The 25,172-nt window shown below is 38.6% G+C and overlaps 1 protein-coding gene across 1 annotated transcript in view; it reads right to left on the reverse strand.

Annotated features, from left to right (window-relative positions):
• SLIT3 (slit guidance ligand 3) overlaps positions 1–25,172 on the reverse strand; it is a 530,317-nt gene that overhangs the window by 118,134 nt on the left and 387,011 nt on the right. The window contains exons 15-18 of the mRNA XM_040604595.1: positions 24,714–24,877; positions 10,800–10,950; positions 9,452–9,526; positions 116–259 (exon numbers count right to left, since the gene is read on the reverse strand). Coding sequence (XP_040460529.1) covers positions 116–259; positions 9,452–9,526; positions 10,800–10,950; positions 24,714–24,877 — 534 coding nt within the window. The remainder of the gene's footprint in view (positions 1–115; positions 260–9,451; positions 9,527–10,799; positions 10,951–24,713; positions 24,878–25,172) is intronic.

A 25,172-nucleotide genomic window follows, 5' to 3' on the forward strand; every position in this document is an offset into this window, starting at 1 on the left:
ATACAAGACCCCGCCTTAGAGCTCATTGTGTATTAACAGATATTTTAGCAGGCATTGCTGAACTTGAGCACTGCCACTCAGAGAGGAACAGAGAAGGACAAGTCTGGGCACTTACAATGTCTTTAGCCCTGTGAGGCCTCTGAACATTCGTCCATGCACTGATTCCAGTTGATTCTCTGTCAGAATCAGTTCCTGCACTCCTGAAGCTCCATCAAACGTGCCTTCTCGGATTTCCTTGATCTTATTGTTGCTTAGGTTTCTGGAAGGACACAACCAGTCACAATAATATAATTATTAGCATTTTATTCCAAACATACGTCATCACACTGGGAGGAGGAAGATGGGAAGAATATGTGCCTTCTAGTGCTTATCTAGAGAGACATCCCTTCAGCAAGGAGAGCACACAGAAGTTCAAAAGTACACCTACTGAACTTACAAACAGCTCCTCTTCACTCATCAAAATCACAACTATATCAGATATATCAAGAGCATTGAATTTAATAGAACTACGAGGTCTTTAACAAATCATGTCATTCTTGCTTGTAAGGGTCTCAGGGATAAAATAAGTGGGGGGTTTCTAAAATCTGATTTATGTCCATGAAGTTATGGACCATGCTTGGGACTCAGTGCTCATCTGGCAAGAATTGGTTAATGCTACTACCAGTGAAACAGGTACCACACACTGAAATGCAGACCACTTTTATTTAATGTACCAGGACATTTACTCTTTTTAAACTCAACACTGGAGTAACATCCAAAACTACGTGACTGCATGTACCTAATATAAATTTTAATATGTGCATTCACGACCTCCCAGGCACTTAAATTTAACACCACCACTCAAAATGAAATGAGTATCACTTAATTCCCAATTCACAGCTACTGCAATATACAGCATTATTTTCTAAATATTTACTCTGCCTATACAGTCTCAAGATGTTTGCTTATAGATCAACATTGGAAAACGTCAATCTACAAAGTCAAATGAAATTCTGATGAAATGCAAAATTAACCTTTTGAATATTTCATATTTGTGAAAAACCCAGTGAACAGACAATTTCTGAATGATAAAATGCCATTAGAGATGCATAAAAATAAATGGCATTGAATTATTTAAAACATTTTTATAAAAGGCCTTAAGCACGTGAAAACCTTGGGCCTCAGTCCTTCAAGCATCTCCTATGATGACCTGTATAGTTTATGATGAATTATCTTATTTATTTAAGTTTATAACAGGAAACACTATTCTTTGTTTTACTGTCTACAACAAAAAAAGAGAAAGTAAAATATATGCTTTTGCTCCCAAGAAGATGCCAAATTCCAACACTATTACTCATACTGAATAGCACATTATTCCAGAAATGATCCCAGTCCACACGCAGCATGAGTAATAGTTTCAAAATCCAATTCCAGGTGATATAAAACAAATGACAAGGTATCAGATTAACACCCGGGCTACTCTGCTGAGAAGAACAGGCGATCTTGTTGGGATAAAAGTTGACAGAAGACATGGCAACAGGACAGCTTGGCCTTAGATAGAAATAATGTGGGTCTTGCTCTTTGCAGAAGTCATCACTTAATAAAAAAAAAGTTGAGTCATGGAGATATGTTTCATGTGGGAAACTTGAGTACGCTGGTTTATGTCTGCAGAACAACTGTCAGATAGTGGGCCCTAAAGCATGTGGCCCATCACCTCTTGTGCATTCTGTGATCAGAAAGAATAGGAGTATGCCAGCAATCAGCCAAAAATAACATGAAAACATATAGAAATACTTACATGCAGATTTTGCTTTCCAGAAGTTTAGTACTTTGTGCTAACACTCACAAGAAGAGTTTATGTTCAGTGTCAAAGCAAGTCAAGGAAGGATATTCTGACATATGCATTTAATTTTGGGGCTGAGCTATTGCTCTAGTGGAAATGTTTAGAGCTCAGCATCTCTTTTGAATGTTGGCATAAATAAAAGCTCCCAGTGACCCCTTTCCCGGTAAAGATCATGCCATGATGCATATTTGCACAAAAATAAATGAAAAAATTAGTTAATGTTTGTGGTGGGAAGGGAGGGTAAGTTACTATAATAAACAAAGTCTTTGACTTTCAATTCACAGATTGCAAACTGACCTATATTTGTAGTTACAAAGCTTTATTAGTTAGTTTTTACCATCTAGAAGATATTTAGTCACATATATTAAAACATCTGTACAACTTACAGATGATTAGATACTCAAGGAAGAAGAGAGCAAATATTGGAGAAAAAGGCTGGCTGTAATTTGCAAAGAAATTGGCACCTTTATACAATCCAAACCATGTGAATTTTAATTGCTGCCAAAGAACTTCTGTAGATAGGGAGCTTCACTCATTTGAGTTAATAATGCCTGATCATTTCAACAATTTCAATTATCCAAAAATATGCTAGCAGTTTCTGAAGAAGCCAATTATATATATATTTCCCATGCAAAAGATCTGAAAATCCAAGATTAAATGCTATGATGAAATCAAAGTTGCAAGGCAGAGAAACGACAAGCTTTACAATAATATAGGTAAAGATGACACTGCCCTGCAATCCCCTCTTGGGGTATTATCAAAGCAGATGTTTTGCAAACCTGGATTTCTTTATTTGTCTTCCTTAATGAAAGCTTCCCATACCAGAATGCAACAATAACAATTAAAAAAGGTAGATGACATTCACTAAAAAAAAAAAAAAAAAAGTATCCTCCTTAAAGTCTGACCTACTAGAATAATAAACACAAGAAATAACATACTTTTTGGTCTAGAATTCCCAGCAAAGATAATCAACTGATACAAACCTTGAAAAATGAAAGCAGTGAAACTTTTGCCTGTTCTGCAGCTCAGAGAGCTCTACTCCATCCTTCCAGTACTAAAAGATTCTTTCATACATGATCATAGCACTTGAGAAGGATTTTTTTTTTTAAATCAGAAAAAAAATTTCTGACAGACTTTATAGCAAACTCCCATTATAGAAAAGCCCCATCCTCTTGCAACACTAAGCTTCTATAAGGAATTCTTCTTGAAATAGTGGAAGACAGTGGAAAATAAAACGAGTCTTGAGGATCTCCCAAGTTATCTATGCCCTCTGGCAGGACCCTAATGGGAGCCTATAGTCAACCTGGTCATTCAAGAAAGGGTATTGTTTCTGTAAATACTTCCTGATTTGTCTTGGTAATAACATTTAATCCTATTTCCAGACTTTTTAGGTAAGAGGTCAAAAGAAATTTTCAGCAAGCCTAGGTCTACTTTATGTGGGGCAGTGAATAGGAAATTAACAGATCTAAGAAGTTATCAAGGTGACACTGTTCACACAGCTCACTTTTCAGTCAGATTTTATTTACTTTATGGCTAAAGTTTAGAATAATATTATTTCTGAGCACAGAACAAGCTGGACTCTATGCAGGTTTAACAGAACCATTCATCCTGCTGTACCTGCTGGGTCAATTTTAACATTCCAGCATGCAATTAATACATCACTGCGTTACCAACACACCTTCCCACAAGAATGACCACCAGTGTGCAGTCCGAGTGCAAAGGCTCTGCTTGGTCTCACCTTGAACTTTGTAGTTTTATCATACAACAGCCTGAGTGGGAGTTTCTCTAGAATATTTCCATCTGTTGGTGAAATGTTTGGAATTTTTAAGTGTATGTTAGGAGGAAAACCCCAGTGCTGTTGCATTCTTCTGCAGGATGCTGAGAAGGTTTTACAGCTTTTACCAACAGTCTAGCTGGCTTATGTAGGATGAGTTCTCAGCAGCAGGATGGCACTGAAAGTCTTAAATATTACAGACAGACAGGTATGCCCAGTGACACTCCTACATGCATTCAGGAGAGCAGAATGATGGCCTTATTGGTAAAAAAGGGAGAGGCACACAATAAGCCCAAATGCTATGTACCACAACACTCTTTACAATTTAATTTCCAAAACCAAAGTCTGTTTCTATATAACAAGTGACACATGACTGCAACCTCAATTGCCATCGCAAAATTTATTCTTAGGGGAAAGAACAGCAGGTAACAGCTGTTTCCAAGGACACAAACTACTTTTACCTCCCCAAGAAACTTGACATTCTCTATTTGAAACTGACTTCTAGTCTGAAAATTTCATCATGATTCAATTTTATTTTGCATGTAAAATGTGTTAAATCTTGGGCTGACACTCCATACAATTCAACATTGGAGAAATATTTACAGACAAATTAAGCCTCCAAAGGCAATTATATACTAGAGGTGGGGTTGGCAGTACCAGCTATTGCCAAGACAGCCTGACGCTTCCTATTACAAGTCCATATTTTACGTTCACTTTGTAACTTTGGCAAGACTTAACATAATGAACTGTTAGACGTCCCTTTCAGGTTTTGAAGTAATTTTTTTTTATTGTTCTTGTTCTCTGAGAAAAGAGTTCAGTCCCCTTTCTCCCCAGCAGTGCATGTAGTATGGCAGTTCACCTTTTATTTTGAATGTGAGCTCATTGCCAATTTTTCCTCGCAGAAACAGCTGCTGGGACCTGAGCGGGAACTGCGAGTCCCACTGATTTCATGTAGGCGCTGGGGAGTGGGCAGGCTCTGGAGCTGACATCTGGGAGCTGCAGGCTCTCCTTATGTGTCAGCATCCCACTTCAGCAGGCAAGTGCATCTCTGTGCTCCCACTGAGATAGGTACCCAGGGGGTTTTGGAGCTTAAACCTGTCTGCCATGGCCAGAAGACCCCTCCAGGCTCCCACTGCCATGGAAGTCCCCAAGCACTGGAGGGTATTTTTACTAATTAACAACTTGAGGTAGTCCCAGTGTTTGCTTCATGCTGAATTTGTTAGTTGTTGGGAGCAAAGAACTGTTCCCTTCCACAAAAGTGTCAAAACCTTACCTCTGCCAACAGTAATGTCACCCCTCATCCCTGCCTTATGCAAGATCTTGCTGTGTTGAGTGAGAACTTCCACTAGCAACTTCCACCTCCTCTGCACAAAGGCAGAAGCCTCCAGCTCCCAGTGCTGGGGAGCAGCAGGTCCTGGAGCCTTTCTATCTGACAGGGATAGGATACCCCCAAAAAACCAAGTCATGGAGCTGCTCCCACTCTAATGGAGCTCAGAAATGCATCCTTGTATTTCTTTTGCACTTCAAGCAGATTCAAAATGCTCTTTTCTAACCACCCTGAAAAATACTAGCAACACAGGTCTTGGAGCGTGGAAGCCACTGTAATGTGACTTTAGCTTTCAGAAACAAGTCATCCCTTTACACTTGCAAGATCAGGTGAGGTAGTACGGTAAGAATGCAATGAAAGCAACACAGAGGTCAGGGCACTTTGCAAAACCCACTAGAGATCCCAGTAAATTACTTCTCGACCGGGTTAGATCTGTCTACAAGAATCTACATCAACCTCTTTATTCCACTGTAAAAGCACTAAACATAAAGATGGATTAAAATTTAAGTTATGAAAATAGCATTATGTATATGGGATTTTGCAGCTAATTACTGAAGTCGAATTTTTTATTTTAAAGGCACATGCAGACATGTTAACCATACAAACCAGCAGGGCAATCTTAGCAATTTAATTCCTAAGTAAAATATGGCATAACTTTACATTATGGATCTGTGACCTTCGAATTTCTATATCAAGACTTAATTTTGTTTTGCAGTAAAATGGATTAAATCCTGGGCTGACACATAGTACAATAAGATACAGCTTAGGAGGAATATTTACAAATGACACTTAAAAGATAATTACATATTAGAGGTGGGGTTGGCAGTACAACCTGTTGCAAAGGTGGTCTGACAGTACCCCTTTCTTTTTTATGTATTTACTTTATAAAATTGGCAAGATTTAGAAGAATTTTAAAAAATAAAAGAATAAAAAATTTAAAAGAACTGTCAGGTGTCCTTTTCATGTTTAGAGGTAGATACTTTTTAGTTTTGTTTTTCTTATTTTTTTTAAACAAAAGAAGGACGTGCTTCTATTCCAGGAAATAAAGCTAACCAAAATACCATTTTCCTCATATCTCAGAACTCTAATATTTTTTTATGAAAAGCCTGAAGCACTCAAATAAATTCTGAATTCAAATTTGTTAATTGGTAACTACCATGTAGGTGTTCCATTCAAAGGATACATCTTCCCTGAGAAAATGTTGGGATTTAGCTGAATTCTTAGTCTTTAACAGAGATATTTATGTTTCCTACCACAATCCAAGGAGACTGCAAGACATGTTTATTGGAAAATTTGAATTTTAGACACTAATTTTACAGAGATTTTTTAATTTGGATTCTTCTTTGAATGACATCTTCCATTGTCTCATAAAACAGTGCATGACACCAAGCTACAGTGTCTGTGCCAAGTTTGGGGCTGGGCACGTTTCTCTAAAGTATTTACTTTACCACTCCCAGGCAGTATTCAGAAGTGACATCCTTGGCTGGATGGAGAAGGGGCCCCAGAGACACCTGTGAAGGCTATAAACAAACAGCTCAAGGCAAGGCCGTGGAGTAATTGTGTGTGAGGGCTAGGAAGGGAACCTCAATAAGAAGAGTAGTTTTGTCAGTGGCTAGAGAGAAGTACAGAGAAGAGGGACAGGACACTGGCCTTCTGCTGAGGCAAAGCATGGTGAGCGTAGGAACTGCACCGAATCAGGAGATGAGGAACCTAGCAAGGGGCTGGAGCAAGGGTCCAACTGAAAGCTATTATGTGAATATATAATTAAAGACTATTTACACATATACACACTGAAGCAACCCTAATATGTCCATGCCAAGTCTATGACTACTTCCCTTTGGAATCTTATTAGAAAACCCGAGACTGTGATACGCCACAACACACGTACAGACACAGACAATTGATGGAGCTTGAGTGACAAAAGAACAAATGTGAGCGTACATCTAGAATGCAAGTAAATTCTCCTTAAGGTCCAATTTGCAGACCTCCTCACAGTGTTTATGTTATAAATAAAAGCTACACTTAAGCATAATGTAAGATGAGGAGGTACTAATATGAAACACTCATCAAGAGGAAGGACGAACTAATCCCTCTATCTCTGGAATTATGCTGGAGCTTTACTAGCCACTGGAACCACAATACTCTGCAAGTAGTTTCTTTGCAAATTTCCTTGACAAGGATCTGTCACTAGTCTTAAACTAAAGGACATTCAGAGAGCAATCATTCAAATGCCTATTAAGATATCCAGATTTCAGATATTCAGATTAATTTCAGAAGAAAGAGAATTACAGAGATTAAATAAACAAAACAAAACAAAAAAATCAAAAAACCAAACCAACAAAAAAGGTGATTTAGGCTAATAGTCCACTACTGTGAAGCTCTGAACTGTTTTCTCAAGCCTAGGAAGTAATGCAATTTCCAGAAAGGTTCCTCCACCTGCTGTTTTCCTTTAACATTTGAACAGACAAGGAATATGATGAGAGAGAGTCAATATTGCCAATCAAATAACAGTAAAATTTCTTGTCCCTTATACACACTGAAAAATGGGGGTTTGATCAGCATTATTCCTCCTTAATTTAATAGCAGAAGTAAGACTTAATGAAGACCACATGCATCATTCCTGCCACACACAGAGCTGCTGCATTAGGGCCATTAGCAGCAGCAATCCCATCCGCTGGCATTTCCCTTCATTTTCCTTCTTGCGTGATGGAGAGGTGCCTATTATTAGCAGAAGGACACTTAGTAAAGGCCAAATAATAACATAGAAAGAAAGGGATGTTTGTTTGCTCATTTTGTTTTTCCTAGTAACTCCTTCCCTTCACAAAATGGGACCAGGAAAAAAGAAGTCTCATCTGGCTTCTTAAGGATCAAGCTACTGGGCAAGGTTATGGTTAAAATGTTGTTCCACTTACACAAAAAAACATCCTTTTCAGAAAATACCTTTATTCAAATTCAGAAATGTCTTCACAACCTTAGGTAGAACAAAAGAATTAGCTCAAATACAAAGTTTACCTAAAGAGCCTCTGCTTGGAGGCTGTCACTAAAAATCCATGAGACACACATTTTATGAGGTATAGGGCACAACTTCTTTTTGCCATCTGTTTGAACTCAACCTGTGCAGTTCAGTTCTCCTCACCTACCAAGAACAAAGCAGAAAGATTTTTTTTTGTTTCAGAGGAAACAAATGCCTAAAAAATCCCCAAAACTCTGTTTCATGCTGCATTTATGCCTAACAATGCAGCCTGTCGAGGCATCCCTCGCACCTGAGTGATTGATGGGAACAGGAAGGACAGCACCATAACTTGACTACAGTAAGTATTAAATAAAATGAAAGAAATTATTTCAGCTATCACACCTCTCCAATTTTCAAAACATAAACCCTGAAGGTTTGATGAGGACAGATGCTTGCAATTTGTGTACATTTTTAATATACCATGCATTTTTCATTCTCATTTGCTGTCTACTTACATAGAAAATGGAGTGCTTCAACAATCTCAACAACTTTTTCTAAGTGCACCATAGCTACAACTTATGGTTCATTCACAAAATACTAGGCCAATACCAATGTACATAATTAATTCCCCAAGTCTGGTGGCCTGTGCTTGCACATACAACCCCCACTCCCAAACCTGCAACGCTGCACCTGAAAGTCTTGCAGAAATAAAACTGACATAAGAATCCCATTACAGTGGTCTCCAAAGCCCCTGGGATTTTACATGGGTACAAATGGCCAGGAAGCTCCAGATGGCATAAGCCATGTGAAATGAATGCAGAACAAAATGCCTGGTTGGTTGGTTTTCCTAAATTACCTTGACTCTAGCAATAAATTCTTACTAAAAGTAAACAGTTAGATGAGACATTAGCAATAGGGCCAGAGGGTTAAAACTTTAAATAACTTCAGAAAGATCCATTTAGAAGACTATTAGGAGGTATCTAACAGATTACTCACTTTCCAAAACACAGCTCTTATTAAATACATACATTGTACAGTGCCAGGAGTCAGGCTGTGGCACAACCACGACAGGCTGTTCAACAGAATTATACAGATATAATTGAATGACTGATCTCTAAATTAACTAATTGATTCTCATCTTTAAAACAATAATGATCAAAAGAAGCTGCCATCATCTATATCTTATACTATTTTCCTTTGACTATTTGAAACAATCACACTAGCTGGAGTCACACTACACATTCAGAAGACAAAATCAATATGCTAAAATCTGTAGCCATCTCTAGCAATAAGCATACATCTGAATGAATTCTGGGACAGAATTCCCTTCAGTCTTCATAAGTCAAAGACTTTAAGAAATACAGCCTAAAGAACACCGAAATGTCAGCCTAGGGAATCTTCATCTGTCTCTCTGGTTTACCTGGGCCTGTCCATCTAACAGACAACTCATTCTGTTTCCTTCAATTCACATTAAAAAAGTGATTTCAGCTATTGCAGTACTAAACTACAAAACCTCCATCCTTCTTCGTAATCCAAGGCAGCATGTATTCTAACAAGCAAGTGACTCAAACTTACATTTTTCTGAGGTTGGGCAATTTCTTGAAAAGTCCGATAGCTTCCAAAACAGAAATATCGTTGTCATTCAAACGCCTGATAGGAACAAACAAAAAGACTTTTAATACTTCACAGATGTCTATAGATATACCTCTGTGACATACAGGGCTGCCACACAGAGAACTATGACCTTTGTTAAACAAGACATTATCTGCCATCCCTCTCAGACTCCTAGAGTGAAAAGAGTTTAGCTTTGAAGGAAAGGGAACATAGAAAAGTATCGATAGTAAAAGCTTAGGATGCCTTTAAGACTGTAATGCCAAGGGACAGGGTCAGAACTCCTCTTTCTTCCAACGCACAGGATAAGGGAATATTAAATTTGACCATTACACAGCCTCGTTTGCGTGACTAAACCTCCCTCACACATTCTGTTACAGAAGACATGCAATTGGAGATGTGGTCCATGTAAGCAGAAGGGATCTGATTTCATAACTGATTATGATAAATGATTACATAAAGTAGACTTTCCCATAAAAGTCTACTGGTCTTCAAAATTAATGCAATGGCCACTGTCTTGGCAGGCTTGGAATGCAAAATTCTTTCTCTGATTACATGTAGCTCCATTTTCCTGTGTAGAGACTTTGCAGTGTTTCTGGACGACACTCATATTTTTCTATCTTAACTTCAGATCATCAATTTTTATGGTTTAAAGAGAACACTTTAAGTATAATAAACAGAATACTAACACAAAAGGAGAACTGTGTTTGAAGGGGCTGCTGATATAACAAAAGAACCAGATTTTTCAGTTACCAAGTAATAAACATGTTTTCTCTTACTCTCTTTAGCAGTATATGTTTATAATTTGTAAGAATCTCTAAAAGCAAGCAAATTTCATAAAATCACTTACCATACATTCAGAAAATCAGCTTAACCATACATTAGTTTTAGTGAGAGCCATTTCAGCCAAGTAGCAGGCACTGCTGAGATGGAATGAGTTCCTGGTCACAGATTTAACTCTAAAGGGTTAATCCAGCTCTTAAAAAGGACCAGATGCAAAGACAAAGGACTCAAAGGGAGAATGGAAAGGAACCACACAGCCTGGACCACGTAACAGGTCAACACTTCAAGAAGACACACAGAAGCAGCTGATGCACAGGGCCATGGCTCCTTTCTCATTCCCACAGCTGGCATGAATGCTAAGTAAATAAGGGAGTCGTGGTGCTCCTTTGAAATAAAATTAACTTCCCCCTTTTCAAACAGGGATTAAAGTAAAAGGTGGCTTGAATTGGTTTGAGTCCCTCTTACAGCCTTTAAAAACTCGGAAACACAACATGCCTTGCTAAGCACATCTTGGAGAGCCAGCACTTACAGATCAGTAGTATATTCAGGAAGGTGACTGGGTAGTCGGGTGAGTTTTTGGTTAGAGCAGTCTACAATTGTTCCCTCGCAGCGACACTTCTCAGGACAGACAAGGTCCATGAAACACTTCCCGGTGAATTTACTTCTGTAATCCTCTGACCCTGCAACAAAAGGAAAATGTATTCCAGCAAACAGTTCCTGATAACTGCGGCAATCAGAGATTTTATGGAATCTATACTCAACATTGCCTCCTGTCAGCTCCCCACTCCTAAACACAATTTTAATACTTGCCAAAGATTGCTGTTCAGCAATTTCTCAAATTACCCCCAAGACTAGCCTCTGTTTTTTCACTCTTCCCTTCACAGATTAATTCCTTGTCTAACAAGCCTACCTGTTGAGGTATTTTTGGAAGCACATCTAATTAGCTGCTGGAGTCTGCTTCAAATGAGCTCCAGCATAGTCACTTTTTCCCCTTTGGAACTTAGTCCAGCAACAAGGAAAAGGGATCTTATGAAAGCAGGAGCTATCTTGGTGCATTCAAATGACAAAGGATTTTTAAAGGTGTCATTAAAAAGGCCAGAATTTTCAGGCCTCGGACATAAGAGTTATTTTTGAAAGCAACCTTTTACGATAGAACCTTGTCAAATTTCCAACAATTAGATACCTTTATTAGCTATGTTAAACAAACACCAAAGGAAAGTAATAGCAGTTTAAATCATTTTCATTTTAATTAAGGAACGGGTAGACCATACTTAGTGAGAAGCACTCCCTAACGTACCATTATACCATGATTGCCAGACCTCTCTGACTAGTTTTTTGACCCGTTCTAATGAAATGCTTTTCCAATTAGGCTCAGTGAACTAATATGTCCTTTTCAGGTTTGGTTTTTCTCTTTTAATAACAGCAGGTTGGAAACTTGATCTCTGTGCTTCAAGGAACCAGGAGTATTAATAACTGTGTATGCAAGCAAAGTGCTGCCAAGACCCCGCCATGCAATACCTGCCCACACACTTCATATTTCATAATGGAAGCACCAGAATTGTCTCAGGAACTTTGTCCAGTGCCCAGTGATCATAACTACCAACAAGTATTTTTTAATGTTTCCAGAGTTTTAAAAGTTGATTGAAAAGCTTTCTCAGGAGCGATCTGAAAAAAAGTTTAGTTTTTCAGAACCTGAAAACATCAATAAAAACTTAAACCTGAACTGAGATTTATTTTTAGAGACTCAATGACATTCATCACCTGCTTCCCCTTCCCAGACTGATAAATACACTACTGCTCATTTTATGACTGCATACGATTTTCTGCAAGAAAAAAAAGTCACCTAAACCCACTATTATTTTAATTTATGTTACACATTACCTCCACAGGGTGATGCAGTGAAAGCGAGCAGTTCTGCAGGCAATCTAACATTTTGATTCCACAGACACATTTCGGTTTAGTTTGGTAATTCCGAACTAGATTATGAGAAACATCACATACAGCTTTGTACATTACCACTTCTGTGGTGCTAAATACTTTGCAGGTTATCATGTTTATTGTAAATTATACATCTAAAGTGAGACTTTGCTACTGGTTTTTAGCTTGACAGCACATCACTTAAAATATTAGGACCACTGGGCATTTTAAAGTATTATAAAAATACAGTTTAAGACTTTCCCCACACAGCCATCATTTAAAATCTTATCCTTTAAAAAATACACAGAATATTTCCAGTCTTAAAAATTCCAGTGTTGGTAGTCAGGCTAAAACATCAAGTGATGATCATGTTCTAGCTTGACCATAAGAACATACAGCTATTCTTTCTTAGGTCTATGAGACATTACCTTTGGTTGTTTATGATTCCTTGGAAATAATGCCAAAGATGAACAGTTATCAGGACTAGAGTTTATTAAAACTGCTATAATTACAGTACGCCTTGAAAAACCCACCAAAATTTTTCAGTTATCAGAAAATGTCTCAGAAATCCCCAAATTAACCCTTGAAGAAGTACTTCTAATCTTCATTGTAAAAGCTTTCTTTGAAAGAACAATCACAAACATCGTGAAGTTACACAGGGGAAAAAATTAAGTATAATTTTTAGTCTAATGATGGATACAAGATTTATCTTCCTATGGGGAAAAAAAGATGGGAAAGCAAGTAGAATGCTTTATGAAGGAGAAGAGGGAGTATGTAACATTAGAGGGTGAAAATCAGTTTTTGGTTTTCTCTTAAGCTTTCTGGCAAAGTAAATAAAGATTATTTACCACATTATGACAGCAGTCTCACTCTTGATGGCATACAACTTCCCACATTGCATCAGCTATAAGAAGTTGATCTTGCCTGGGCATCAGCACACTGACACCACACTTGCAACAGCGTTAAGCCCTGTCAGTTCAGCAGGAGAGGAAGGCAGCAAGCATCACCTTTGTACTTTTCTTTCTCTCTCTCTCTTCTTCCCCTTCCTTTTTTTATTTCTTCTAAAGTGAGTTTCAGTAAGAGTTACCCCAATAGCATCTACATGCTCAGCAAGTACTTGGTTATCCATTAGACTGTGAGACAGCAGGAGTCACCTGCCAAAGACTGGATAGGATTTACTATTTGACCTGAGCCTTGAGATCACTTGGGCAGGTGGCTGCTCTATTAAGATATTCCCATCTGGGATATTGATGTGAAATTCAGCCATCTGCTTACAGAACCATTTAAGTGCGCATATCCATTCCTACACACAGGGCTTTATCAGTGTACTGCTGCAGGGCTCTGAGGCAACATGACAGGATTCAGGACGTACAATTAGCCATCACATGCATGTAGTACTTCTTGCACACTGCAAAATCACCTGTGGACAGTTATTGAAAAGAGATGGAGGACAGGCACAGAAGAAACGCTTGGCTTCATTTTACTATTCCAGACCAACCATTTGGTCATTTTCTTATACCTGAAAGCATGTGTGCACTGTAGCTGAGAACTTTGTCAAGCTTGGCTGAACGTAAAACATGACCTGGGAGTTTCTAGTAATTTCCAAAGTTAGGAAGAATTAAGTTTGCTGTAAAATGAGTAGCCAAGGCAACAGCAAAGCCTGTGTTTAACTGAGGCAACTGTGTTTATCTGAATTGCTCATTACTCTGATAGCATTTTCATTTCATAACCTATGTGACACCACTATCAGGTACCAGGGCATTGCAGTTCCTCAGTATCATAAAACGAACACACACCATTCTACAAAACAGCAGTATTGAGACCACATTTCCTCAAAAATTTTAGGTGCCTTTCTAATACCCACATGGAAAAATTAAGCACCCGAGACAAATACCTTTTTGTCCTATTCTTCTTTTCAAGCACTGTTTAGCAAACTGGATTTCAGTTTTTAAAACTTGGCTTTGCCTGAAGGCCTTAAAAGGAGTGCTGTTCTGGACAAAAAACCCAATTTGTCTCAACAGGGGCTTGAATACTGACCTGATATATTAATTCTAGAAAAGATGGATGCAGCTGCCTCAAATTTGGGACCAAAAACATGATCACAGAGATCACTCAATCTAAAACTTGGACAAAACCCCAGAAATCCCAACATTTCAAGTAACCACTAGATCACAATTCTCATAGGTTTTCAGGAAAAAAAAGGAGGTACATTGTTTGTCATAACTTCACATTGCTTGTATTAACTCTCATCAGTAATTACAGATAAAAATCTAAGTATCTTAGATGTTCTTCTTCTGATGGCTCCACAACAGATATATAACAAATTTACAAGATGAGGTACTATTTCCATACAAGAAAACTTCTGTATGAGGCTCTCAAAGTCATTCACGAATAGGTGTAATTATCTCTACTTTACATAGGGGGGAAGTTAGGCAAAAGTATGTCAAAGTTCTTATTAAGCTGTCATAGCTAAAACGGCCCGTTTGGGTACACTGACTCAGCTTTGTGCTATGTAATTATCTGATAATACTATTTTCATACAGGCCATGTTACCCATGTCATTTCAAGAGACAAAAGATAATGCTTTGCAGATTCTTCTGAAGTTCTTTTGTAGGATACTTCTTCATAATGAAATGCCAGCACGTTCAGATCGCTCAGACCAGGTCCAGAGTTACGTTAAGTAGCAGGCACCTTGTTATAGAAACAGCATCCAAAGTGTACCTCAGGTAGGAGGACTCACTGGACAGCTCATACAGAAAGATGTAGCTTAGATTATTTATAAGGTAAGATGACAAAAAATGACTTTTCATCTCTGTAGGTATGGCTGGAATCACCCTTGAATCATATTAAATCAACAGGATGCCTAACATCTTCATTCTAAGAGCAATTAAACAGATTAATTACTTAGAAATGGTTATTCTGCATGCAAGCCCTCTGGAAAGTCTGTTGCAAACATCACTAGGGCTGCCCCCTGCAGTGACCAGGAATCTGGTTAAGCAACACTTCACCTTTTCCATTTTTCCTGTGAGGAAATGGGAGTCTCTCACCTTTTGATGCTTCTGAAAACAGCAGAAGTATCCCAGCATGCCATGCGGCAGGGAGTATGCAGCCTTCCATGGTGCTTGACAGAACCATGTTCAATTTGTATTGTTCTACCACATGGTTAGATCAAGCACAAAGGAAAACCCCATGAACAGCCAGAGTCAGAGTTAGGCAGCGCCAAAGAGAGAAGAGCGTTGAGAGGAAGCAGCATGGAGAAGCACAAGCTGAAGATTCACGGAGAGCTGCTCTCCACTCCACCCATGCAAAAAGGTGCTGGATACAAGAGGTCATCCTTTACGCTACAACTGCAGGAACACCCTGGAGCACAATTGGGGTTAGTGTACAAGAACAGAGCCCAGGCGAATTCAGAGACAGAACCAATATGATAGAAAACACTACCAAAGGACTGCAACCAGCTCCTTCCAGGAAGGATGTGCAACTTCCACCACGTATTGCATGCCCAGCCTACGCTACTCTTTGTTAGGTACTTACTCTCTCCTGGTGTCTCCTTTCAGTATGAATGACATTTTGGTTTCCTCCATTTATTTAAATGCAATCTTAGAAATACCGCAGCTTATATTAACAATAGTAGATTCTGAGCTGATGGCCAAGATCTGGCATTAAATGCTCCCCAAGCCCCCTTTGAGCCTGATTTCAGTTCCCAGAGGCTTTTCATGCTGGTGGCACTTACACTGACAGTCTGTTTTTCTTTTTTTTTTTTTGTTTGTTTGTTTGGGTTTTTTTGTTTCAACCACACTTTACAGCAAGGTAGCACACGTGCTACTACAGACATATTAAGGCAAACAGGAGTATTTTGTTATTCTGTTTCTTCGCACAATATTTGTTGGGTTTTGTATATAATTTGCTGATGGAAGCATTCTCTATTTCCAACACTCTGGATTATTTCAAACAGCTTTACTTCTTGTAACTCATTCCTGCAACTTTGACGTATAAAGTAGGGCATTCAGTTTTGGTTTGACTGGTCCCTCTGAAATAAAACTTCCATTGACTTTAACGTCTGCAGAGCTATGCCAGTGGAGTGTGTTTTTGAAAGTCACATCCCAAATGTTCTTGCAGGCTTCATGAACAAGAGAGGAAGTGGCTGTCCTCTGCAACTGCTCAGAACATTTTGCTGGGCTTAGTGAAGGTCAATGCTTGTGCTTTAATAAAAATAAATAAATAAACCACTTTCCTTAGTAAGGGGTTTGCATTGCCCAAAGAACGAAGTCAGCATCAAGCAGATTATTCATTGTCTACATGGAGAACAATGCAAGTATTTGAGCAGAGATGACAGATAATACACAAGGGGCTCTGCTTCACCATTTTGCTATGAACCAGCATTATTATGCAGAAAGTCAACACACAATTACTCGGGAAAGTAACTCCAGAAAATAAGTACAGTATTAACTTAGTCACCTCATACTGTGGGTTTACGTACAGCAACAAAAGTAAGACAATTTGATTTACTGTCTATTTTTACAATATAATAAAGAAATGAAAACAGCTTTTTAGGGGAACCTAACACAATAAACCTTCAATCCCCACAAGCTGCCAAACTAGCCAGAGTCCTAACTGATACAAAATTTAGATTATTAATTTTCTTTTGTGACTCATGCATCATGACACAAAGAGGCCTTAATTTTCTTCCGTGATTCATTCAAAATATGCATAATGCTGCAATCCACACCTCATTTATTTAGAAATTATACCTATAACTAGCATTCCTGCCAATAATTTTGGATGGCTCTAGTGAAGAAGGATGCAGAGTTCCATATCCTTATTCCTACGCTGGTTTAATAATGCGGCAATTCTGGCATGGGCTCTTCAAATAAATTCATCCACAGTACTCTGTTAAGCAATGAGAAGTAGTAGTTCATATCTTCCAAAGACTTTTATATTATATACTGATTTACAGTATTAAGTGGACTATCGGTCATAAACTCAGTAGTTTCACTGTCAATGAACTCTTTCAGACCTAGTAGAAACAAACGCAGTCAGAGCCCTGCAAACGTCTTCCTGAGAAACCCTTGGAGAATATTTTGAGCAAGTCTCTATTCCTCTGCTGCAGTAATTAAACACGGCTCACAATAACTGCCTAAGCTAATCATCAACTACAATGAACAAGAGGTACCAGTACACAAAGAAAAGTCTGGCAAAACCCTAATTTATGTCCCCAGAATACATGAGAAGCAAAATACTCCACAGGCACATTCTAGGGCCTTTCTGCTTGTTGCAGACTATTACAAAAAATGTGCAGGGATATAGCCTTCTGCTTTGTTTTTTTTTTTTGTGTGTTTTTTTTTTCCCCTCAAGTTGAATAGGAAAAAACAGGGAAGCAAGGTATTTTGTAAATTATATTAAAAAAAATATTCCATAAGCCTTTGGAGGTACATAAATCATTCTGCACAAATGTTTGCAAAAAATGAAAAAGTTGAAAAAGGAATTATTATATCTCCAGGTATTTGCCAGTTTTCACAAAGAACCCCACCCTTTAGATATCCTGTACATCCAAGCAGCATTGTACGCTTTGCTCTTAGTATTATTTCACCTCTGGTAATCCAAAATCTGTTTATCACTCACTGAATCTGCAGTTTGCTAAGAGTTTGTATATAGGACCCTATTTTTAACTGTCCCATCAAGCTGTAACACCTCAGGAGACTGCCGCAGTCTCAGAACAGTCGATGACAATTTCTCATCCAATTGCCAACTCAAACCTTCCTGCACTGGTTTTAGCTGACTAGCTCTCTTCATGCCAATGCCTTTCCAATTATTTTCTTTATTCTATTTAAGTGATCACTACACACACAAAAAAGTACTAACTTTGCATGTCTGGTAAGCATTGCTCAGCTTAATCTCAACACACGTGATAGCAATGTGAGAGAAAACAGTCATACCTTAACTTTTGAGGTATCTTAGTTGCAAGAGTAATCACTCAGCTTTCTGCCATAGCTAATGAAGACACCTCCACAGGACAGCTCAGATCTCAAGTGAGGAATCTATCCATCTCCCTACTCTGCCCACATGGGGAATCTAGGACAACTGTGTTACTTGGATGCATAAGTGATATGAGTGCATCTTTGACTCAACATTCATTCCCCCTCTTTTCATTGCCTCTACTGTAATTGCAAATAAGTATGTTGGCTGGTAACAAAGCAGTTCAGATGTTTATTTTTTTTGAAGACTGCTTCAGCTTAAAAGTAAAATGAGACACAGCCTTAAGATAAACTTTTTAACTGGAACATGACAATTTACTTTCTTATTAAGAACGATACTCTGCCAAACAGACCCACCTGCTTTATGTTAAGCTTATGCTTCCTTGAGTAAAATGACTTCCATACTGCCTACGTTTCCCCTACTGCAGCGCAAGAAACCGTCATCATAGTGTTCATCAAGAGCTAGTGAAGGGTTAGGGTCACTGACACAAATATTAACATAAAGATCTGAATTGCTATCAAAGATTTACAGAAAAGGGAGGGCTACAATCAGTATAGAGTACAGCCAAATTACTTTTCAACAAGAACATTTCTACAGTACAAGAGAAGTCAGCTCCATTAATATTAGTCATAGCAGTTGTGTTGTGTTCTCTAATGACTTCAACTTCAGAAAAAAATAATGCAAACTCAAGCTCAAATATAGTCCGTTATAGTGTATGGTGAAAACTTCAGGTTCATAATTATGACTTCAGTCTAGGACTTAATCTGCAGGTGATTTGAGGCTGTTAAACAACCTTTCATTCAGACAGAATTATTCTTACACACAGCAAATGCATATGCATATCCTTAGTTTCTCTATATTCAGAGAGTTTCTGAAGGTACTTTTGCTGAGTCTGTCTTTTGCAGGTGGGGGGGTGGGGGAAGTAAAGCAAACAGCATTTAACTGAATAAAACCAAAACAAAACATGCAAAAAACCAACGAACCAACCAAAAAAAAACCAAACCAAAAATCAATCCCCTCAAAACACCCGCAGAAATAAATCTGAATACAGTTAAACTTTCCAGTTGTCCAGATCATAGGCAGTGTTTCATAGTCCTTTTCCTCCCTCTACTCAAGCAAAAGCCCTGGTGAGCAGAAGTGGTGGAGCTTGGCCTCAGACAGTATTTCCTGCAAACCTGACCAGGCCTAGAACAGCCTGTGCAGGGCTGCCAATCCCCACCACTGTCACCTCCAGTGTGGACAAACCCACAAGCTGTCAGGGCTTGGTGCCTGCTCAGGCAGGAGGTGCTGGAGACCAGCACGCTAAGGGCAGGCATAATCGCAAATCCCGGAGCACATGTGTCACTGCAGCTCTGTAATGAGCCAGACAGGAGCAGGTGGATATCAGTGCTTTTCATCAAACAGAAAACGCTAAGGGCAAGAATATGAATACATAACTAAATAACTGTTCACTAAAAATGGAAGGAATTTGCAAAGTTGTCATCAGTGACTGGCAAATTATGGAAACAACTGAAAAGTGTTTCAATCAGATAAAATTATGTAAGATCTGAATTAAATTCACTTGCCTTTCATGACATTTAAACACTAGCTGAGGAGTAACAAGACATTACATGTTTCATTTTGAGAGCACAAAGAGCTTAAGTAGTGTTTACATGCCACTAAGAGCAGAGAAGGGGATAACCTAGGGGGACCAATGGACAGGGAACGTGTAAACTGTAGGGACCAGGCAAAAAGCCCTGACGTGCAGCCTGTGTTCTCCTGTCTAGGAACGCTCTGTCCACTGCAGTTCTGTGCTTCTACAACTGAAACAACGCAGAGAAGAGAGAAGGAAATTTCAATTGATGACAAGCAGTAGGAACTCTGTTCTGAAGTAGACAGGTAACCCAAGAAAGGTGAATATGTATGAAGACAGAGACTGGAAAAGACACATAAAGGATTAGGAGGAAAACTGCAATTAGTAAGAAGAGTTTTTATTAAATGCCTTAGAAAATGATGAGTGAACAAAGAGCAACTACATTGCTATCTAATAAGAGGGGATAACACAGGAGACCTGACACTAGCCCTAAATATCCAAGTTCTGGATCCATATGTACTACAGAAGCTGGCTTTGATTTGAGTTGGGTTAACAAGCAGCAGCGTCCAAAAAGGACAGAATTGTACTGGCAGATGGTTCATTGTCCTCCTCCTGTTATTCCCTGTGCTTTTGATTTGTACAGTACTGTCTGGAACTGAAGTAACTAAAGTCAGTTAGATACAATGCATGCCCCAATGCAAGATGAAGCAGGAAGAAAGGGTTACTTCATGATATTTCAAATAGCAACCTTATTTCTAAGAATCAGGAGATAAAAAGCTTTTGTGATGTGTTGCTTGTAGATATAGACACTCTTCGATCATTAGCAGAAATGGTTTGTGTCAGTACAGCAGGTAGAACTTTCATTGCTTTTGAAAAACACAATATACTGAAAAACACAAACATATCACAGGGAAAATAAAAAGATACACAGCTGAATACAAGGGCAGCTCTCTGCAAAAGCTATTTCATACACAGTGTCACACAGCAATCAAGGATCCTGCCAACTCTTGAAGTGACAATACGCTACCACAGAGACAACACAATCTGCTCATAGAGTCATTTCCCTTCCTCCTGAAGCCCAGTGCTCCTTTAGAAAACAAAACTGCTGTGTAGTGAACTTAATCAAATGCTACTGGGCAGAAGATTTTTGTTGTTCTTTTTTTCCCCTATTCCTACTAAGAGTGGGAGCCTCCAGTGACCTAAGACTGGCAAATACCATTGGATCCTTACTTTGGTGTTCATAATGGAGAGACGCAGCCAAAACCAAAAATGATCAACAGAATTTCACTGTTGTCACTGAAAATGACAGTATTTCACTTTTCTAAACAGAAGAGAGAGGTAATTAGTCACAGCCTATTCCACCAATTTCTTTTTCAAGAAAAAAACTTTTTTAGTCTCAGATTCTATAGCTATGGGGAGAGAGCTGAGCAAGAGGGAGGTTTATTATTGTTTTGGTGCATCACATTACATGAAAGGCAGAAAAACACTGGAAATTGTATCTATTGCAATCTGAGGCTGAAACATATTTGATAGTGTATATTCAACAGCTTTGCTTGTCTCACAGCCCCGGGCAAAAACATGCCCCTTTCCCTGCTGTTCCTTCATTTCATGCTATAATGCTTCCAATTCTCCTTTTAAAAAGAATTATGTACATTATCTACCTGTTGCACAGAATGTCTTTCTTATGGCCACTCATAACCTTTGCAGATGTGTCTCCATCATTATCAGTAAAAGCTTGAGTCATTTGGTTCAGGGAGGAAATAGCATCTGGGAAAAGTGCCTCAATAATCAAAAAGAAGGCGGCAAGTTGTTCTTGCTAAATAGCTATCTAAAAGGGTGGTGGGGAGCTGGAATAAAAACTGGAGGAAACAATATGCAGAACAAAGTTTTCTAGATTTGACTTTTTTTTTTTTTTTAATTATGCTGCATATTTCTGTCTTCACAATTTCACTTAATCAAACACAGTTCTATCTGGCCCATCCACATGTCTGAATGTGACATCACCTTCCTGATGTTCCTGTACCATTTCAGACTGATGAAACTTCAAATATCTCAGCTTTTCTTCCCCATTCCTGATAACCACTACTCTCTCCTATCCTTGCACAAAAAGCACTTCCCTTTCCTCTCTCTTAATTTTACTGAATCACATTTCTTTTCATGCCAGGTCCTTCCTGACAGTCCTCTTTATGATACTTTGTAGAATCCAAATCAGAGTGGAAAACACACACCACTTCAGGATGACCTCAGGATTTTACAACTTCCAAACTGGTCATTTCCCTGACATTGAAGTATTAAGCTCACCTGAGTTTAACTACTCATGGGTGTGATCCTGATACTGGCTGTGTACCTCTACTCCCACAGAGCTCACCCTTTCCATGCATCCTCACCACTTGCCAAAGGTCAAAGATCAGGTCATGATAAAACACCTCACATTGCTTCCTTAACCAACCCCTCACATTCAGTATGCTTTCCCCCACAAAATCATCTTTCTGACCACTGACATGTACTATATGTATTAAAATGAAATGAAAATATGACTACATGAAAACATCAGGATCCTGAAACAAGAACCCTTTAAGAAAAAAGATGCATATTTACAAAAGGATTAAAAATAAAAATTCTTTTCTCATACACTGACCAAAAGATGAAAAAACTAGACAGGAAGAATCCCACAGCTAACAAGGACACTGACAAGTTACTAAGCACTGCCATCCCAGTGGGATTGTGCAGGCTCATCCCTGGATAACACAAAGCACTGCTCAACTGTCTGACTTTGAATGATGAAGATTCATACCTCGCGGACTTTTCTGCACAGAGACGTGCTGTGTTAAATCCTGGGATGAAACATCTTCTTCAAGATGAAAACATGGAAAATTCCTGCTAAATGCCATGTCTGAAGCAGCCATGATTCAAAGGGACAACTTGAGTAGAACAGGTGCCAAGGATGTCTGTTCTCTTGATTGATTTACAAACTAAGAGTCTTCTAAACCATTAGACGTTTCCCCCGTCTCATGTGAGCAGACAGTGAGTCGAGTTCAATGTATCTCATTGCCATCTGGAAACTCTACAGGCAAGGATATCTTCTCTATTGAGCTTTTGAACAGAATTAGTTTTCATCCAGCTGAAATCATTGTTCTGAAGCTGTGCATTCCCTGCTCTCCTTCATAAGTCAGGTTTATGCCTTTTCCATGTGGTTTTGATATACTCGTAGAACAGGAGACCAAGGGAAAAACAGCCTAATGCCTCAAGGAAAGGACCCCCAAGATAAGAACTCACACAAAATATTATTCTCAATATCACCAGGTACTGTGTTCTGCATTGTTGCCCTTCTTAGCTATGACCTTTCATAAATGATATCAGATGGTGTTTGCGTTATCCAATAGCCTGTACCATTGTTCAAGGCATGCATGCACATACATAACATTAATTTCTCTAGCCTATTAATAAAAGCAGAAGAAAATAACAATGGCAAATTGGGTACAGATTTATACTGATCTGTTTTTTCAGTCTACTTTCCTTTCTAAATTATATTTATGCATTTTCATTTCCAGTTTCTTTAAATACAAATATTACTGACTAATTATCTTGTTACTATGATGGACACGATCCAAAAACCTAGATAAAAGTATGTCATAATTTCAGTTCTGGTTATAAATTTTGTGGCTTGAATCACAAGTGATTGAAGACCTTAACAAGCATGCCCAAGAAAACCTCACTGCAAATGAAGTTATCTTTATTTTATTTTCCCCAGAAAGAGAAGGTTTAGCTCAGCATATTGCTTGCAGAGATACACAAAGCACAACGGCTTGTTTTGGGTTGCTGCCATTCAGTTTCATGCTGCATCCCCATCTAGAGTCATTAATCTTTTACCACCAGCAACACAATTAATCACGGTTGAGGGTTTTTTTTTTTCAGAGGAAAAAGACAAAAATCATAGTAATTTTTATAGAAAACACTGCAAGGTACTCCATCAATAACAGTAATTTTTCTTCTCAGTACACACCAGTAGATTTGCTCACCGAAACCTGCTTGTCTTTACAGTATACAAACATGCAGTAATCTAAAATACATACAAACAATAGAAAAAAAACACTTGAAGAAGCAGTCTGCTTAGTTGTGCTGTGTAAGGCAATGAATGTCCTTTTACTGATAGCTGGACAATAAAGAAAGAATGGATAGGGTTGAGAAAAAAGTGTTTACATTACTGCGAAGGTTATTATTAGGTGGAAATATTTTTCCACCTAGCCCATAACACAAGATCTTTGTCTAAACTATGATACAAGTTTTGAATCAAAACTTACTAAAAACAAATATCTTACCAACTTCGATGGTAGTTTTACTTAAATTAGTGCATGCTACATGTGGATATATATAAAAAACAATGATCTATGACAGTATGTGATTCGATGCCATCCCCTTACCCCAGCTGCATTCACATCCTAGGTCAGAAATACCCATTGCTAGTTGTATAAAAATCTCACTCATACTGTTCTCAGCCTTTTAGGTCTGAGAACTTACCTGAAACTCAGCTCTCATTAAGGTCAGTAAGAGTTCTGCCTGAATACAAATGAAGACCCATCCACCTTCTACCCCTTCAACTATGTGATTTGCTATATGGCTTCATATACTTTTTCACTGTCTTCCTTCGACATTTATAACCTAGTAATTTTTTAAAATTAAATGTCACAAGGTTTTCTCTTTTTCTTTTCTTTGTTTTTAAGAGACACGCAGAAGACAGCTACAGACTGCCACCCCTCCCTCTTTTTTTTTTTTTTTTCTTTTTTCTCTTTTTTTTTTTTTTTAGCCATAATGTAATTGGCTTTCTGGAGAACTAACTGAATTTTCCAAATTTAATTTTAAAAGATGCTCTATAATATCCATTATAGCAAACACTGTCCTGCAGATTCAATTAGTAGGCTCTCTGGACCTGCTTATTTCTGAATTGAAAGTGCAGTACAGCCTGGATAAATGAATTACCTGAGCAGCGGAACTTCTTGCTCTTGATCTGGCTGATTCGTTTGTTGGCAAGGCGACGCGGATTGCTGCATCGAGCGCCGCTGGTTTCTATCGGATTATCCTGCAGGTAATCAGCCAGCCACTTCAAATGGCAGTCGCACACAAATGGATTCTGAGCTAAATGTCTGCGAGAAGGATGGGATGTTTAATCAGAAGTGACCTGTGACACTGTACTCCATCACTGTTTTTCACAAACGCAAAACTGAAGAGTAGAGTAATTGAATAAGCTTCCAAAAACCCAGGCCTGGCGGAAACCACACAGAGCTGCACATGAATGGGAGAATTCTGTGAGTGATCACATTTCGTAGCTCATTAAGCCTGCTGCAAGTCCTTTCACAGAGGAAACAAAAATTAAGATAGCAAAGCCTCTGTTAAAGGACACAGACCTCCTGTCTACAAAGTCCAGTGTTTTCTCCTGAA

This window comes from Falco naumanni, chromosome 8, assembly GCF_017639655.2.
Source record: "Falco naumanni isolate bFalNau1 chromosome 8, bFalNau1.pat, whole genome shotgun sequence".
NCBI lineage: Eukaryota > Metazoa > Chordata > Aves > Falconiformes > Falconidae > Falco > Falco naumanni.